Source organism: Rhopilema esculentum, unplaced genomic scaffold, assembly GCF_057945365.1.
Source record: "Rhopilema esculentum isolate cy_ngs unplaced genomic scaffold, ASM5794536v1 HiC_scaffold_36, whole genome shotgun sequence".
In the NCBI taxonomy this organism is placed as follows: Eukaryota; Metazoa; Cnidaria; class Scyphozoa; order Rhizostomeae; family Rhizostomatidae; genus Rhopilema; species Rhopilema esculentum.
Genome location: NW_028300847.1, coordinates 679,806 through 697,330, shown reverse-complemented (window position 1 = coordinate 697,330; position 17,525 = coordinate 679,806). Strand labels below are relative to the sequence as shown.

The 17,525-nt window shown below is 37.6% G+C and overlaps 1 protein-coding gene across 1 annotated transcript; it reads right to left on the bottom strand.

The window, feature by feature from the left end:
- Nucleotides 1–721: 721 nt before the first annotated feature.
- Nucleotides 722–13,897, bottom strand: LOC148957187 (protein dispatched homolog 3-like). Its single transcript, XM_089115784.1, has 8 exons — nt 12,594–13,897; nt 10,914–11,222; nt 10,275–10,564; nt 7,644–8,851; nt 6,986–7,285; nt 5,041–5,314; nt 4,441–4,613; nt 722–3,221 (listed from the first exon to the last, which is right to left on the bottom strand). Exons 1-8 carry the CDS (start codon nt 13,517–13,519, stop codon nt 2,859–2,861), a joined length of 3,843 nt encoding a protein of 1,280 aa, XP_088971910.1. The 5' UTR covers nt 13,520–13,897; the 3' UTR covers nt 722–2,858.
- Nucleotides 13,898–17,525: the final 3,628 nt, after the last annotated feature.

Genomic DNA, 17,525 nt, shown 5'->3' with positions numbered 1-17,525 from the left:
CGTGAAGCCTCCCGCCACAATCTAGATAACAGCACACTGGGCATGCGTAAGTTATAGTAATTATAAACACGCAAGCAGCGATTAAATCTTACTACAGAGGGGGAGGGGGACAATTTCTACTTATTGCTTATCACTTATTCCTTGCAATTGTTGAGAGACATTCCTTGCTTTATAATACGAGTTGAAAATTTGGCCGACAAAAATTTCCAATAGCATCTAAATCTAAAACATGATTTGTATTTACTTGTCTCCAGCTTGTCTTGAAAATAGCTTGTATTAGATTTTCATTACGCATTTGAGAGTTTTGGATTATAAAATCATTAATTCTGGGCTATTTTTACGGAATTTTTCTTTAGAAAATTTTAGGGGAAACTGCGGCTATATGAAGTCTATGAAATATTAGCGCCCTGGCAATTTGATAGTTGCACCAAATGTAGCACTTGGTGCAGAGGCTTTGCGATGGATTTGAGAACACTTGTATACTCGATTAGAGCTTAATCCTAGAAATCTACCCCTAGTTTAATTTTGTATGGCAGTAATGACCCTATTTTGCAGCACCTAAAAACTTGAAGATGGATTTACTATTTCAGATAGATATTAGATGATACTGGTAAGATGTATGGTTGAGCCATTTGTTTTGGCAAAGGGAAATGCGCAATACAAATTTTATAATCTCTACCTATAGTATTTTAGATCTTTTTGAAACAATACTAAAACAGGGTTTCATTTCAGGTTGTGTTTTATCTTTCAAACAATGTTCTTGTCCTTGATGCTTATTGTTCAAGCGAATTCATCTGGAGGAGGTCAAGTCTTGTTTTATATGGAGGGACAAGAACCTACTGCCATTAGTGAATAAACATCCTTCAACAGCGGGATGGAAGTACTATTGCCTACTAGTTGGTATGTCTTTGCCTACTAGTGGGTTTTTTGGAGTGGTTAATTCGTAATTGAAGTTTCCTGTGAGAAAGTTTCATCTTAATAGTTTTGAAAAATGTTTTATCCTAAAACCAGAAGTTTTCTGCCATCTAGAGGTGCTTTCAATCTTGTCGGCAAATAAAGGATGTCTTACTCTCTTTGAACACCTCCCTAGAGCCAAAAAGCTAGCAATCGCACTGCTTACACCATAATGGTCTAAGAACAAATTAAAAACAATCCAGCTTCAGATTTTCGACAAAATTGAGAACAGCCAGTCTGAACTTCAATTTACTTTGTCTTATAAAGAAAGAGTGTATCTAACACAATTTAAATGTCAATGAAGTTGCATTTTTTTGATACTTTAATTTAGCACACAGTAATGCTATAATTATTATATGTATCCAATAACGCGAGAATAAAAGGTTTAAAAATATTATTTTAGTGACCTTAGATAAAGAGTGGGCAAGAAAAAACATAAGATTACAGGAACAATCAAATAGCACGAGAAATGATCTTGATAATGAGTAAATCAATTTAAGTAGAAAATTAGGAAACCAATAGTTTTCGATAACTTTCGCTTTTAGTTAGAAAAAGCATGATTAAATGCAAACTACTAACAAATTACAATTGACGCAATATTAGGCTAGAAAGATAATGGCTAAGAGATAAAATTGTTTAAACTTAAAACACTGTGGACAATACCTCGATACTTCGTCAATCAATCAGCCGTCAAGAAGATTTGAAGGATGCATAGGCGGAATGAACTGGGTGGTATAAACGCTTTCAAAATAAGTTGAACAAAACCACGAATAATGACATGTTTTGTCGAGCCAGTGGACATTTTTTAAGTCTTTCGAACTTTGCTGAATATCCCTAAACATCGTTCAACTTTCACTGAACAGCACTGGACACAAATGTTCAGGGACGCTCAGTGGTGTTCAGTTAAGAGCCTTTGGACGTAATGGATGTTCAAGATGTTCAGGCGATGTCTAGCAGAATGTTCAACGATGTTCGGCGCTTAATGCAGCGGCGCCAAAATTCCTTAACCAACTATCACATTTAAAAGGTTACGAACGTTTGAAATAATAGAAATCAATACAGGCTAAATATAAATGTTTAATTTGTGATTAAAATTAAAAAAGATTCTTCTATTTTGATTTTTTCTTGCATTAATTAAGATTGTTTACATATCTTACTACCATGAGCAACAATTCTTTTTTATAATAAAGGTTAAAAATTCTTTATATATAATATGCATTAAGCGATAACCTAAGGCAGCTAATACAATTTGACTTGGTAATAATTACCACGCTTGGATTATCATAAGTACAGAATAAATACAGGCTACTTCATGTTACTTGAATTGCTGAATTGGCAATTTTTGAAAGGAAATGGATAATATGTAGAGATGGTGAAGATTTTGACGTTTCCATTTTATTACAAATGATGAGGGGTTTTGACGAAGCAGGCCAAAATTGAACTTAAATGAGTTGTAATGTGAAGGAGCAGACACATTTTCAAAACAAATATGGGCTGATAAAACCAGTTTACTTTTAGCCCCTCTCTTCGACGACAGACCGTGCAAGTAAATAGGTTTGGGAACAATGCAATAGCACACATTTTGCACACAACAAGCACACATACGAGCATTCAAGTAAACACGCTTAAAGAGTCACCGATTTATCGGGATGATTCCAACATAATTATCTGTCAAAAAGAATAGAAGCTTTATCGAGAATTCATAAATCATCGCGGGAATAGCAAGGATAAAGATGAAAAGACACATCTAGAAGGAAAGTTCAAAAACCATAATAGGAAAATCAGAACAGTTGTGTCTTTTTCCTTTTTGATCAAGCTCATTTGGAAATTAATGAGAATAAACGGATAAACCTATCAAATTTGAAGCAAATTACATCATAAAGGAGAGGGAATTACAATGAACTCTACTGGAAAAGTTGGCCACCAGTGGGTCCAGGGACACTGACTCCAGCGTAGGCATTAAGAAGATATAGGGTAAGGGAAACGAGGCCAACAACAAGACCAACAGCTAGGAATGCAACAAAATGGGATTTCATCGAGCCTCTGAATCGTGTAGGTCCCATAATGCTAAGTAAGCTTACACAAATTGTCAATGTATAAACAATTGACATGGTGGTGTTGATAGCCAAGATCTCTCCAAATTTGGAAAACAAGCGGATCTTTGTCAAGCAGAGTGGAATGGCTGCGATCAGTGTTGTTACTGCAGAACTTAATATTGATACTCCTATATGATTCAAAGCCATTCGCGAGTGTTCACTTCGCACCTCCTGAAAAAGTAACAGTATCGTCAATAAAGCAATTTTACGTTCAAGGATTCTAAAAATCCAAAAAATTATCAATCGCGTATTTCGAAGCTAGCTGTAGGCTAAACCAACTGCAGATACAGTGCCTTTTAAGCCTGGACATGCAAACTATTCAGTTAACATCGGCTCAACAGTTACACTAGATTAACACTGACACTTTTCCAAGTAAAATTTTAATCCAAGATTCCTAAATATTTAACCAGAGACTACCAGAGTATCATCACCATCAATAACCGACTTGCTCGAAAGAAAACAAAACTATACAGCATTGTAAAAAGTTGTCAGTTTGTTATTACATCAAAGCTCCAATTGCCAATTATCAAAGTGCGATAGAAACGTGAATTTCTATCGCTTCTGTGCATCCACTATGCTTAATTCTTTCTTGCGTTGGAGAATGTTATATTAAGAATAAAGAGTTCGATTGTTGAAGCAGCACCAAGGACTTCGTATTATAAGTCTACATCTTTTGACGATCCACATAAAGAAGCTAACCTTAGCAAGCAATCTATAGTTAATGTATTTGATATAACGATTATTACCGCCGATGATTACTTCGTACACTGCTCAACTGCCGTTGCAGGTAAGTAATTTTAATTCACATAAGGCTGTTCCCAAGGTTTTTGCTTCACTTAATCCAACTAAATATATTGAAGTAAATGACAGGCTAAATGAGAAACTTGTTGAAACAGCATTCAATTGAAACACCCATAATAAAGCAAGGTAAATTCTGCCTTAGCATTTCCTGATGGATAACATTGCCAAATAATCAATTCAAATAACAAATTGTGTCGGAATAGTTAAACCGAGCAATGTTTCCGTACGATTAATTCAGTTCAAGATAAACAAGAGGAAAAAACTGGTTATGATTCCAAGGTTCTTTTAATCAGTGACATTAGGAAACAGTGAATCTACAATCTAGATTCCAAATTAACGATTACTAAACGGTATCCATGATAGATTCTCGCAACATATCCAATTTCAAATCCGTACACGTGTAATCCGTAAACCCAACAATCTACATTCAAGCAATAATCCAACAATCCTCCCCCGGCCTCGATTAAATCCCTTTATATACATCACGGAAATAAACAAAACAAGGCTCATTATTTACAACGTGTCCTCCGCAGAGTCTTAATGTTTTCTAACATTTCCATACCAGTAAAAGATTCAAAATATAACGTACCCTATTTGTCAAACCATCGAAATCTGCAATCTTAGTGGCCATGATGTAGCCTTCAGTCAAATGAACAGTGTAGTCAACTGAAGTGCCAACAAGAATGGACAACGAAATGGCTTCAATTGCACCCAGCGTCCATCCAACCGCCCAGAATGTTGCTATAACAAGGCACAAAGCTCCTAAACAAGAAAAAAACGTGAAAAACACTACTGAATGAGTTATCCAGAACTAGCAATAACCGAGAAAAATGCTGTGATGAGACCACTGTCAATGCTTGAGTAAATCCTCTAGGCACAGAATTCATCAAAATGGTTGTTTAAAATAATGGAAATAGCTGCCTCTCTTTTTAACACTGACAGGTAAACCTTCCCAACATTTAGTAGTAGGAATACCTTTTTTTATTTTACAGATAAAGCGAGTGTATCTAGCAATTTTCGAGTTAGGCCGTAAGAAAATTAACATTCAATGCAGACTCACTTCCGTGTAAACGGTTTTCGTTTATTTTAGAAGTCTGGACTAATTACATCATTACTTACAGTTTCTCCACAAAAGATAACAAAATTTACATGCCTGCTTAAGAAGTATATATTCGTTATATGTACCAACCTGCAATCGTTATAAAGACTATAGCAGATAACTTGAAATTGCCAGTAAAGATAACAACAGCGGCTAGGCACATAATCAAAGAAAGCGTAATTCCGTAAATGGCGCCATTAACTGCGATCATCTCAGAGAACATATCCACCCATGTTTCACTGGTCTGAAACCCATCTTTCAGCATTTCAGGTATTTCTGGGTCGTCTAGGACTTTCCGTGTAAAATTCTCCCACTTGTGGAAATCTTCAAATACGCTGAATGCTGACTTTCCTTTGTATGTGGTCTTGAAAAAAAATAATATTTAGGCTTTACAAGAAGAATTCGATTGCCTATATGGGTAATGACTAAGAATGGAGTCAACTGTACAATTCTCTTTAAGTCATATACATTTCTTGACTCTGTACTAAATTGAGTTTGAAAATGAAATTTGACACCCTGGTTGCAATTATTGCATGGCAAACACTGCAGGAATGTCACTTATTGCAAGGCACGATGTTCAAAACTAAACGCTAAGTTGATGTCAGAATTTCAATAGATAAGCTAACTTCGTGCACTTTATGTCGAGTTTTTCATAACGTTGTCACATTGCATCGCCCTTCTGATATTGACCATTTTGAATTACATTTTGTTCGTGAAAATTTAGCAATAGCACCAAAATCAGTGTAAAATAATGTTCGCACATTCAGCCCTTTGACAAACTAAAGCTACAACATCTACACCTAAAAAGTGCATCCTGAGAAAAATTCATGCTCGACATGGGAAAGTACTCTTCAAGATCAATAAACGGAGGGTCAAAACTTTTCTGATAAATAATGAGCGGGGTAAGGGGAAGGGGGAGGGGAGTTGGAGGTCATAATAAATGGGGGATGTGGCTGGTAAATTTTTGTTTTTATGTCAATTGAGAAACAAGGTGCCTTGTAGTATCTTGTAGAAACGAACAATAAGGCTGTAACCAAATTTTCAGCGACAAGAAAAATTTTTTCAGACTAAAATCTCTTGAGCTTAAGCTGTTCAAGGCCAAGCTGTCTTGAGCCAAAGCTGCCTCAAGGTTAGTTAAGCTGTCTTTACCTAAAGATTTTTGGAGTTTAAGCTGTTCAGCGATAAAGCTGTCTCATGGTTAAGCTCTCTTGAGCTAACGATGTCTCCAGGTTAAGCTCTCTTGAGCTAAAGATTTTTGGAGTTTAAGCTGTTCAGCGATAAAGCTGTCTCATGGTTAAGCTCTCTTGAGCTAACGATGTCTCCAGGTTAAGCTCTCTTGAGCTAAAGATTTTTGGAGTTTAAGCTGTTCAGCGATAAAGCTGTCTCATGGTCAAGCTCTCTTGAGATAACGATGTCTCCAGGTTAAGCTCTCTTGAGCTAAAGATTTTTGGAGTTTAAGCTGTTCAGCGATAAAGCTGTCTCATGGTTAAGCTCTCTTGAGCTAACGATGTCTCCAGGTTAAGCTCTCTTGAGCTAAAGATTTTTGGAGTTTAAGCTGTTCAGCAATAAAGCTGTCTTAAGGTTAAGCTATCCTGAGCTTAAGCTGTCTTGAGCTAAAGATTTTTGGAGTTTAAGCTGTTCAGCGATAAAGCTGTCTCATGGTCAAGCTCTCTTGAGAAAACGATGTCTCCAGGTTAAGCTGTCTTGAGCTTAAGCTTTTTGGAGTTTAAGCTGTTCAGCGATAAAGCTGTCTCATGGTTAAGCTCTCTTGAGCTAACGATGTCTCCAGGTTAAGCTCTCTTGAGCTAAAGCTTTTTGGAGTTTAAGCTGTTCAGCGATAAAGCTGTCTTAAGGTTAAGCTACCCTGAGCTTAAGCTGTTTTGCGCTTAAGCTGTCTCGAGGTTAAACTGCTTTGTGCTTAAGCTGTCTTAAAATTGTGTATTTTTGAGCTCAAGCTGTCTCAAGCTTGAGCTGTCTTTACCTTAAGCTCTCTTGAGTTTGAGCTGTATTAATCTAAGGATATCTTGATACTAACCGACTCAAAAGCCATTGCCATCCATTTGATTTTATTGTGAATTACGCCAACCATGCTTAAACTAGGCCGGCCGTTTGCATAACGGGGTTCTTCCAATTCCTGACATTCTTCGTACTTAAAAAGCTTCAACTGGCGATAGATCTGGCGAGGAAAGCAATCTGCACCACCAGGACTAACCAAAGCTGTGTTATTTTGAAAGGCAAGGCATATTCGACAGAATGCTTTGACGAGTGCCCCGGTAGCAACAACCTGCAGCTGGTCCCCAACCATGGTAAATTTTTCGTCGTAAATTGGGGTACCCTGAAAAAAGTAACTGATGTAAAGTAAAGAGAAAAGTAAAAATGAAATTATGGTATAACAATCAGAATATTTTCTAGCGGTATGAGAAAACTCTTCTTTAAAATGAGCTTGCCAGAAATGCTTATCTCGTTATATTTTTCACATTTAAATTTAAAATGCGACATAAATTTGCACCTTACGATGGAAAAAATTGAATATCCTTAAATGGATAATACTACCAGTTAAAAAATAAAATAGTATCCATTAATATTAATCTTGCAATTTTTTCTATGGCCAAAGTGAAGTAAATAAGTTAAAACAGCATTAAATAAGCTAAAATCAAAAGGAGGTTTTGTAGAGTAAATGTTATGCAATGTACCCTGTTTGTTCCAAAGAAATGCTTTCCAGTAACAGAGCCCTGGTCAACTCCCTTAATCCCAAATACGAGAAAAACGATAGCTGTTTTATCCACAATGGGCCTTTTAACGGGTGTGCAAGGTTTAGGACACAGTGGTGGCGTCGTTACAACAGGTGTCGTCGTTCGGTGCTCAACTGTAGTCATCTCCTTTCTCCCCACTGTTGTAATCTTTTTCCTTGCTTCAGAACTAAATGTTCTTTTTAGGGGATGTTCTTTTGTTACATGCTTGCTAACGGTTTGGAGCTTTTGAGTCGGTGTCTTGCTATAAATGGCAGGTTTTGCCGTAGTCATTCCCTTGCTTTGTATTGAGCTATCGGAATGCTGCTTCTTGCTCCAATTCTCACTAGTGGTTACTTGGCTTTCCTTTGGTTTAGCAGATGTGGTTGCATATTCTTCACGCACTGTGGCGACCATTCTAGTTGGTTTCCCGGATATATTCACCTTTTCAGTTGTCCCGGTAAGAGTATGATTTGGCCCCCAACGACCAGCAGTTTCGGTTGTTTTGACGTCGCGAAGATTCACAGGTGTGGGCAGTTCTTCATTCACACGAGAGAGTGTGTTAGTTGTCTTAAAGGTCATAGCTTTAACGGTGGTCATTAGCCTTGAATTATTTGTGTAAAATTGATCATTTATAAAGCCACTTGAATCGTTTTTCCATAACGATCCATTTATAAAAACACCTCCAGAATCAGCGTTTCTTCTGAATCTCGACTGTAACTTATCAGGTTGTGCTATATTTGGAGAATCATGCACACGCTTCACTCCACCTGCGCATGAGGTACAGTCAACATAGCTGGAGCTGAAATTAAACTGAAGATTTAACAGCTTTTGCAGATTTGTATCAGCTGGGAAAAGCTCTGGTCTTCCCGAAGCCGTTTTAAGATGAGTGATAGCAACAACAGATAGCGAGGTTACTACCAAAAATAAAACAAGGACGGTGTGGCGAAAGCGAATAACTGGCTTTGCAACGAACTTGATCATAAACCTTGTTAAAAGATCAGTTATCGTGCAGCATTTGACAGCAGTATCATTCGAAGAAGATGCGTAATTAGGATCCAGGGTTTCTTCATTAGAAACAGAATTGAATCTACTGCGAACCTCTTGCATTTCGCGCGCCGCAGAGTTCAATTCCAGTTCGTCATTGTTGATAAGGTTTGCTGCGTCATTATCTATAAAGATAGAAAATCAAACACTTTGGTTCGGATTATGATTACAACACAAATCTTTTCATTGTTTTCCATTAACTAAAGTCTGAAAACCGAATATTCAGCCTGTAATCAATTGGGATCATACAGCATTTAGGCTTGCTGATATAACACAACCATGAAACATCTAAACTAAGAATAAATATATCGCAACATTCGAATCGGCAGGATTCAATAAAATGTTGAAGTACACTGCTCTTATGTAGTTCACACTTCATTTTTACCTTAAAAAGATGTATATACTGGGAGAAAATAGGATTGAGTTACACGACCAGGGCGGAACTCGTACCAGCAATCTGTGATACCGATGTTGTTGCTCTACCAACTGAACCACCTGGTCATTGAGTTTCTCAAAAGCATAAAGAAATAAATAGGTACTTGGCATAGCCATAAATATAAAGAGGGTACGCTCATATTCACTCTTATATTCACCTTTCGTTTGCACCCTATTCTTACTCGCTCTTAGTTTGCCATCTTCTTACACCCCACTTCTTACGCCCTCGTGTCACATCTATTTTTTTGCTCTCTACCTATACCCTTTTCTTCACTCTCTTCGTCGCTCTCATCTTAACTTTCTTCTTACGCCCTCTTCTTGTACCCTCAACTACACCTTCTTTTTATGCTCTTTTCTCACGCCCTCATCTAATATCCTTTCATCCTTTCATTTTATTCTAACCTACACCTTCTTGCGTCCTCTTTTTATGCCGTCATCTTCAATTACCTCAAACGCCCTTTCCTTATGCCCTCATTCAACATTTTCTCATTTCTCATCTTCTTATTCGCTCTCCTTATCACATTTCTCTTCACCATCTTCTTAAGCCCTTTCCTTATGCACATTTCCTAAAGCACCTATACCTTTTGTTCGCTCTCCTTTTCGCTCTTCTCCTCACCCTCATCTTTGCTCCCTTCTTTACCTTCATCTTCGCCTTTTTTACGCTCTCTAATGCCCTCCTATTCGCCTTCTTCTTATGACTTTTTTATATTCCCATATCTTATTAAACCCCATTTCCCTTCAACCTACACCCTTTCTTCGACCTCATCTTCACTCTCCTCTCCACCCTCTCTTCACCCACTTCTTACGCCCTCTTTTAATGCCATCATCTTCACTTTCCTCTTACGCCCTTTCCTTATGCCCTAATTCAACATCCTTTCATCCTTTCCTTTTTCATCTACCTGCACAATCTTCTAACATCTTCTGCTTACAGCCTCCTACAGTCTTCTTCACTTCCATCTTACGCCATTTACTTATGCGCTCTTCTTTGCACTCTTTCAACTTCCAGTTTACTATGTTACTACAGATACACCAACATCAAAGGTTTTGAATATGTAAATAAATAATTAACTAATAAAAATTAACGCTAAAAGCTGTGAAAGCAGAATCACAAACCTTTCGAAAATCTGTGGAAATATTTATTCAGGCACAAACACATTTCACATTTGATTAACCACTTTTGCCAGAGAAAGAGAGCTGGCGGCATCAACAGCACAACCATGAGCCAACAAGACATGACAAGGATGCAAGTAAACAAGCCGAAGTCATGAACAGCTGGAACCTTTGTCAAGGCATTGGCACCGAATGCTGCAGCAGTCGTAAATGAAGTGAAGAAAGTAGCTTTGCCTGCTGTAGCAATCAAGTGCTTCATTCGTTCCCTGATGTCCTTCAAATGGGTAGCTTGCCTATAACATAAATGCATTCACAGTGGCTGCAAATTACATCCAAATTACACTAGTCTGTATTTTGAATCACATCGCTACAATAAACTACCTGACTAGATCTAGGTGCTAGCATATGTTTCAAGCCTAGATATTCTCTTGGTATATGATCAATGACAAATTTTTTAATTATCTTGGGCTGTTGCAAGCACATTCCAGAGGCAAAACACATTGTCGTGAAAGAAAATAAGCTTTGCATTTTGCATGGTTAATGAAACCATTTATGTAGACACCCTCTAGCTGCTGATTACATTTACTTGGTAAAATGAAATATCAAGGAGAACAAGAGGGTGCGGAGCATTTTCAAACTTACCTGAAAACATTTATGAAAACAAACACATCATCCACGCCAATTCCAATAATGACAAAAGCAGTGGTTCCCGTCAAAATTCCAACAGTATTTATTCCAAGCAGGACACGGTAAACAAAATATGATAATGGAAAACTGAACACGATGGTTAATACACCAAATATGGTCAGCCAAAGGGAAAATGATGTCAGGATAAACAGCAGAAGAATTATGAGTCCAAAACTGATTACAGCCAACATAACATCATGGTAAAATGTATGCTTGATTTCATAATCATATATCTCTGAGCTGCCATATAGAACTGTAACCTCGCTACAAAAGAAGGGAAAATCTCTAGATATTTGATAAAAACTCTTAAAAAGAAAAGCAGTGAAATAAAAAGAAATTCCACAAACATTGTTGAAAAAGGAAGCTTTGTCTCTGGCTACCTCCTCCTCCTGTCTTGGTTTGTAAGATTTAAATTTAAGTACCCTCTCTTCCACTGCAAGCTTGTATTCTCTGCTACACTCTGAAAATTTCCTTGATCCAAATTTTGAAAAAGTATAGGCAACTGAAACACATGGATAATCAAAGTTTACCCCTGTTACTGATGAACTCAATACTCCACCTTAGCTTCACATAGTTTGCCTAGCGAATATGAACAATAAGAATGGTCCAAAAATGGGGAGAGTGGTAGTACTGCAAATCCCTGCAATTCTTTGATTGATCCATAAAAGCAATTATTTTAAAACTTAAGGAAAACACATTACATCTAAAAATGAATATTCTTTGAACAAATTCAAAATGCCTCAAATAAATCCCATCATCTGCCTATTTATTGTTGTTAAAGGCTAGTTTTAGCATCAAAATGACAAGAAATATTTTTCACACAGTATAAAAGTCATAAAAAGAAACCGAAGAGGGTATTCAAAATATTTACACATCCATTGTCTGTTGTAAAAAAACCTGGAAAAACACCAGTTATAAGCCACCAATACCTGCTCTAATAAAATTTGCACATCCTAAAAAACCTATAGCATTGAAATGTTTACTTAAATTCTTAACTTAGCGGATCAATATTTTAACTTCCTTTAAGCTGGTAAAGGTACCTGTTACATGAGGCAGAATTGCACATATGATGGCATTTAAGCCCCTTTTGTATCTGTTGACTGCATTCATGGAATGGATCTTGATCATGGAGAGCAGCCATACCAACTTAAATTTGCTGGTAGAATTGAATTCATAGCATAAGTTTTTGAAGATTGGATTATCAGTTAAATGGTATAACAGCTTATAGCTCATACATTATGAAGTACATTACCTGCTTTTGCTGAATACGTTACACATGACAACCCTATGAAACAGAGCTATAAAAAAGCAGGAGCAAAACAGTTTTATGAAACTGACACCAGTTTCATAGATGTTCAAAAAGGTTAAAAAGATTTGAAACAAAATGATGAAAGGGGTAACAAAAATTCTTAAACTTGAATTTCTAGAAGTTCCAAGAAACTGATTTCGACCAAATGAAACAGAATGTTGTAGCTTTCAAAAAAAGTTATTTATCTTTGCTGCACAGCTTTAAAGTGCACTAGAACAAAGAAACAAATTGACAGCATAAAGAATCTGATGTGCATATTTTTCATTGGCACTCGTCGATAGACAATTCTAAAGGCATGTTGATATCAATCGTCAAATTATACGTACTCTGATGAGGATGATTCCAGTTGCTCTACAAACTTGACAAGGAACTTCCTGAAAATTTCATGTTGCTCTTCCAAGCTGTGATCATTGTCCTCGTATCCCTTGAGAGGGATTCCAAAATTTATCTGGGACCTGAGAAATTTGCTTTTACGATTATCTGCACCAAATCCTTCGTCAACATACCAGAAAGTGGTGAGCTTAGTAAGTAAATAATCAAGTGTTTCTTGTACATTAGATAGACTTTTCCCTTGCCCATCAAAAAAATCTGTACGAAAAAAGTAATCAATCAAGGAATTGGGAGGCATGCATCCTTTTAAATTTTGCAAAAGTGCTTTGTCCTTGAAAACATCTTTGCCTTTCCAGCAAAAGTCTTGAAACTTTGAGTGTTGCATAAGCTTCTTCTCTATTGTATGTATATATTTCAATTTTTCATCCGTAAAAATGTTGTCATCTTTTGCCAGATATACTAGATCCAGCCTCCATTTCTGTTTGTACTGACTATGAATAACAACCTCAGGATTGCTTTCCGATCTCTTGATTCTTCTGCTATGTTTGGCCCTGTCTTCCTTCGCTGCTCTAGTCAGATCTTCTCGTGCAGCAATCAGGCTGTCCAATCTCTTCGACGCTGGATGTCCAGTCACCTCAAAAGCTCTCAAAGAATAATCCACTTGTACTGGATGTGTCAACACAGCGACGAAAAACAAGGCAATGTTTACACCTATAACAGCCAGCAGCAGCAACAGTGCTGTCAGGGGTTTTGTGTTTGCTGCAATATAGAGATTCCATAATTTTTGAAATATTATTTTCAAATAAGCTAATCTATTAGAGTAACCTTTGAAACTATGCGTTCTCGGAGAGACAAGAGATATCCTGGGGCTTCCAAGGAAATGGATGTCATCCTCTGTGTCAATTGTCCCACTTTCATCCATCGAAAAATATCAGTTACCTTAAACAAAGGTAGGTGCTCAAATAGTCCGTGTTGTCTCCTTTTGCAGAACTAAAAGTTTTATGGAACAGATGTTTTGACACAAATCCCTCATCTCATGGAAAAATGTCCAATCATTGCCAATCAAAGTTCGGTTAACCTTCAAAAAACAGCGGCGAAGATGCATATAAAACAGATCCTGAAATCAGCAAAAACGGCAATGTCATAATTATAAAAGTGGTATTCTGCCGATCAAACAACGTCAAGTCGAAACAGTGCTAGAAAAATCAGTTGTTCGCTCTGCCTGGCCTTCGCCTTCCTCTAAACTCTTCGCCGTCAGTCTTGCAGTGTTGTGGTTTCAGCTTTCAGGGAGAGTTTGCGCCCACGCAGGGCATTTTTAGTTGAGGTTGTTGTTGGACAGGTTTGTTGATTTTAATTTTGAATGAAAACAGGTTATACGAGTACCAGAAGCAAAGAATAAACTCTTTTTTACATGAGCAATTTTGTAAGAACATGAACCTAAAAAATGGTCAAAAGTTAAGAACAAGTAAAGAACAAGCTAAGGCTGAACTACTGTAAAATGCAACTTTGAACATTCTATCTAAAAAGGATAGGCAGGGCATTCCTCTCAACCATCGACCGCATTGACTAACCTTTGTTTTCTCGGCTGATTATAGAATTATATGGTATAACGAATAATTTAAGCCCTTACAACATTTTCAAAAATTCATCAAAGTCACGTTACCGATGACGTCAAAAAAACTATGTTTCCTTTACCCAAAATCATTGTAACTTCTTGAGTATACGTCTGTCTGACTTCGATATAAACGCTAGATTCGGACTCGCTTGAAGGAAAGCTTTCCAATGATATATGTACATCACTATTTTAACGATGTCAGCAATTTTCAATGATGACGTCATCACTTTCAAAATGGCCGTCGAACAGTACATTTTAAGACAAAAGCTCTGATCTAATCAAACGCATTTCTGGATCGTTTTGTGGCAATGTTTTGTCAGGTAGTTATTCTGAATCACTTAATTTAACGTTTCAAGGTACATATATATTCGCCTCAAATCCATTTACCGCCAGAACCTAAAGAACTGATGCCATAAACTTCCCATTCGCTCTCCAGTTCATCAGAAAGTTCAGTGCTACTTAGGTCAGAGTCTGCCTGGTCTGTTGTTTCCTTGTATTCGTTACTAGCACTGATTTCGTCGACACTACGGGCCTATTTCGGTACCCCTGTACATCTTTTGCATTTCTTTGTAGCAGGGAGATTTTCACTGCCACTTTCGACATCTGCCCCAACGCTTTCTGAAAGTCTGTTCTTGTTTTTCCGTCTTGACTTCAAAGAAGGAGGCAGCAGGGGACACGTGAAGCAAAAAGATTTCAAGGAAGACTCTTCAGAAGAACATTTCCAGCCACATCTTTCGAAAGAAAATATTGACGGATGGCTCTATGCAACGCAACCGGCAGTAGGTTTCCCTGCGCGCTCTCAGAATGGCTATCTTCTAGGAATGTGAATCAGGAAGTAGTTTAATGTTAGTTTCATTTTGTTGTACATTTTTAGTCTTGTTTCCACATAGCTTCTCTTGACCTTACCAGAATACATTACCATTTGAACAAACTTCTGAAAATCTTCTATATCGCTATCACTAACCACTTTTTCTTCTCCAAGGCTGTCAAGCAGTTCAAGGTATCGCGGGCTCTTGATGACTGTCTTCAGCAACCTTACCTTTCCTACGTTGCGGAAATAGGATTTAGAATTACACCCAGATAAAGCATTTAAAGCCTGTAGATTGAGGCAAAGATCTCTTCCGAAATGGGAACCATTTGCGTTTAACATCGAGAAAAGCAAAAGCCCAATGTGTCTTCCTTCAAAAATCATTCTTATAAAATCAATTTGCTTCTAATTTCGATACAGGAGCTCGTGGCATTTATATCCTTGCAACATGTTTTGGTAATACACTTCTAAATGACCTCTTGCCCAGGTTCACCAACTTATACCCAGCTTCAGGAGCAACAAATTTGATAAGGCTGTGCATCCGCACTCGGTACGTTGGCATTGGTTTGATGGAGCGAACTGCTACCACTCCGTCTACTATCCAAACGGCAGACTTAGGAGGCATGTCTTTGATCCATTGCCAATCTTCGAGCAAGAGTCGTTGCAAAGTTACTTTGTTTGACTGACACAAAGTTAAACCAGCTGTAGCGATAGCAATTGAAAGAGGAATGGTTGTAATGGGATGAGTAAACACCTCTTGCAGACTTCTGCCTCCTCCTTCCTGTTTTGTGTTCCTTGACCACGGTAATTGCTGCAGCTTTTCCAGATCTGTCTTCAGCTTTGTTTTCTTGATCGGCGTGAAGCATTAAACGCTGCCATTAATTAGGCGATAATTTGTGAAGCCTCCTCCTTCCTTCCAAAATGAATAGTTAAAGGCCTGCTTTGTGTTCCTCGACCACGGTAATTGCTGCAGCTTTTCCAGATCTGTCTTCAGCTTTGTTTTCTTGATCGGCGTGAAGCATTAAACGCTGCCATTAATTAGGCAATCATTTGTGAAGCGATGCTTATTCTCTTCTCCTATGATCGACGCTGCGACTTCACCAGTTGAAGTCGACTTTGCAGGGGCAACAGAAAACCGATTTGTGTCATAGCTTCGAAGAGTTCCCCAAGGCTATCATTATGCTTCTGAAGGATCTTTGTCCCACCTGGAATGCTGTACTTGTGAATTAATGATGACTTTGCGAAAAAGTATTGCTTCAGAGCGTCTCTAAACTTGCTATGAGTGTGAGACGTAGCAATCCAAGTGTTAACCGCATTAAAGTTTGCCGAAGTCCCTGTATGGACCTGCAGGCCCTTTAGCTTCTTGGTTAAATAGTATCCCTTTAGCTCTGTATGTAAATCGCAATGAATTGCAGAGAATTTGTTTTGAAATTTACGCCAAATCCTTATTTGTTCCAATCTTGGAATGTTGTAGTTTGTTCACCCTGCAATGATTGAAGTGCAATGGAGAAGCAGATGTTGGTATGTACAGTAGCGGGCATAGTTGATGTGATTCAATGTAAATGTAAGCAGAATCATATTTCGCACTGCTTGCAAAAGTAGCTTAGTGTTGCTTTTCTGCACAGCTGCTACCATGCTCAACAAAGCAGACACTTTTCAGTTTTTTGACGATTTTCAAGAGTCAACAGTTTTTTGCATCAATCTGACCTGACTATACAAGCAACCCATCAGCACCTTGACCTGACTATACAAGTCAACATTCGTTCACATAATTTTGTTTATCTTTGCCTCCCTCATTTCATCCGCATGAACAAAAACATGAAATATGTCAAGAACAAACCTAAGAAAGAATCAACAGGCATCTTATTAAATATCTTTGGCAAGTTATTTAGCCCTGTCAGGGATATTAAACAAAGGCTTTAAAGTAATAAACCATATAATAATTGTTTCCTCCTGCCTCCTGGCAATGCCAATAATATAAGCCCTTGGCCTATGTGCAAAGCTCGATTTTGTACCGACGGCTTCAGATCCGGTCTTCGGAAACAATTATTTTAGGTTTAATCAGTAAAATTAAAATAATAATAACGAAAAACTGTGGATGGCGAAAGAACAGCTTCTTCTCCGTTATAAGAAAGTGTCAAGCAAAATCATGCATGATGTCAAATTGCGATAATGCCAAATTGTGCCTAGCAAAATTAGAGTCAGCTCGCTGGTCGACGGCCATTTTGAAAATGATGACGTCATCATTGAAATTACTGACATCGTTAAAAAAGTGATTTGTGTATATCATTGGAAAGCTTTCTTTCAGGCGAGCCCGAATCTAGTGGTTATATTGAAGTCAGACGTATACTTAAGAAGTTACAATGATTTTCAGTCTAGGAAACAGAACATTTTTGACGTCATCGGTAACGTGACTTAGATGAATTTTCGAAAATGTTGTAAGGGCTTAAATTATTCGTTATACCATATAGTTCCATAATCAGCCGAGAAAACAAAGGTTAGGCA

Coding starts and splice junctions, on each gene's coding strand:
- LOC148957187 (XM_089115784.1), bottom strand. CDS start 13,519: ATGGATGAAAGTGGGACAATTGACACAGAGGATGACATCCATTTCCTT. Junction 5,315..6,985: donor TGGCAATGGCTTTTGAGTCG/GTTAGTATCAAG, acceptor TTTTTTTTCAAG/ACCACATACAAAGGAAAGTC. Junction 3,222..4,440: donor TCGATGGTTTGACAAATAGG/GTACGTTATATT, acceptor TTACTTTTTCAG/GAGGTGCGAAGTGAACACTC.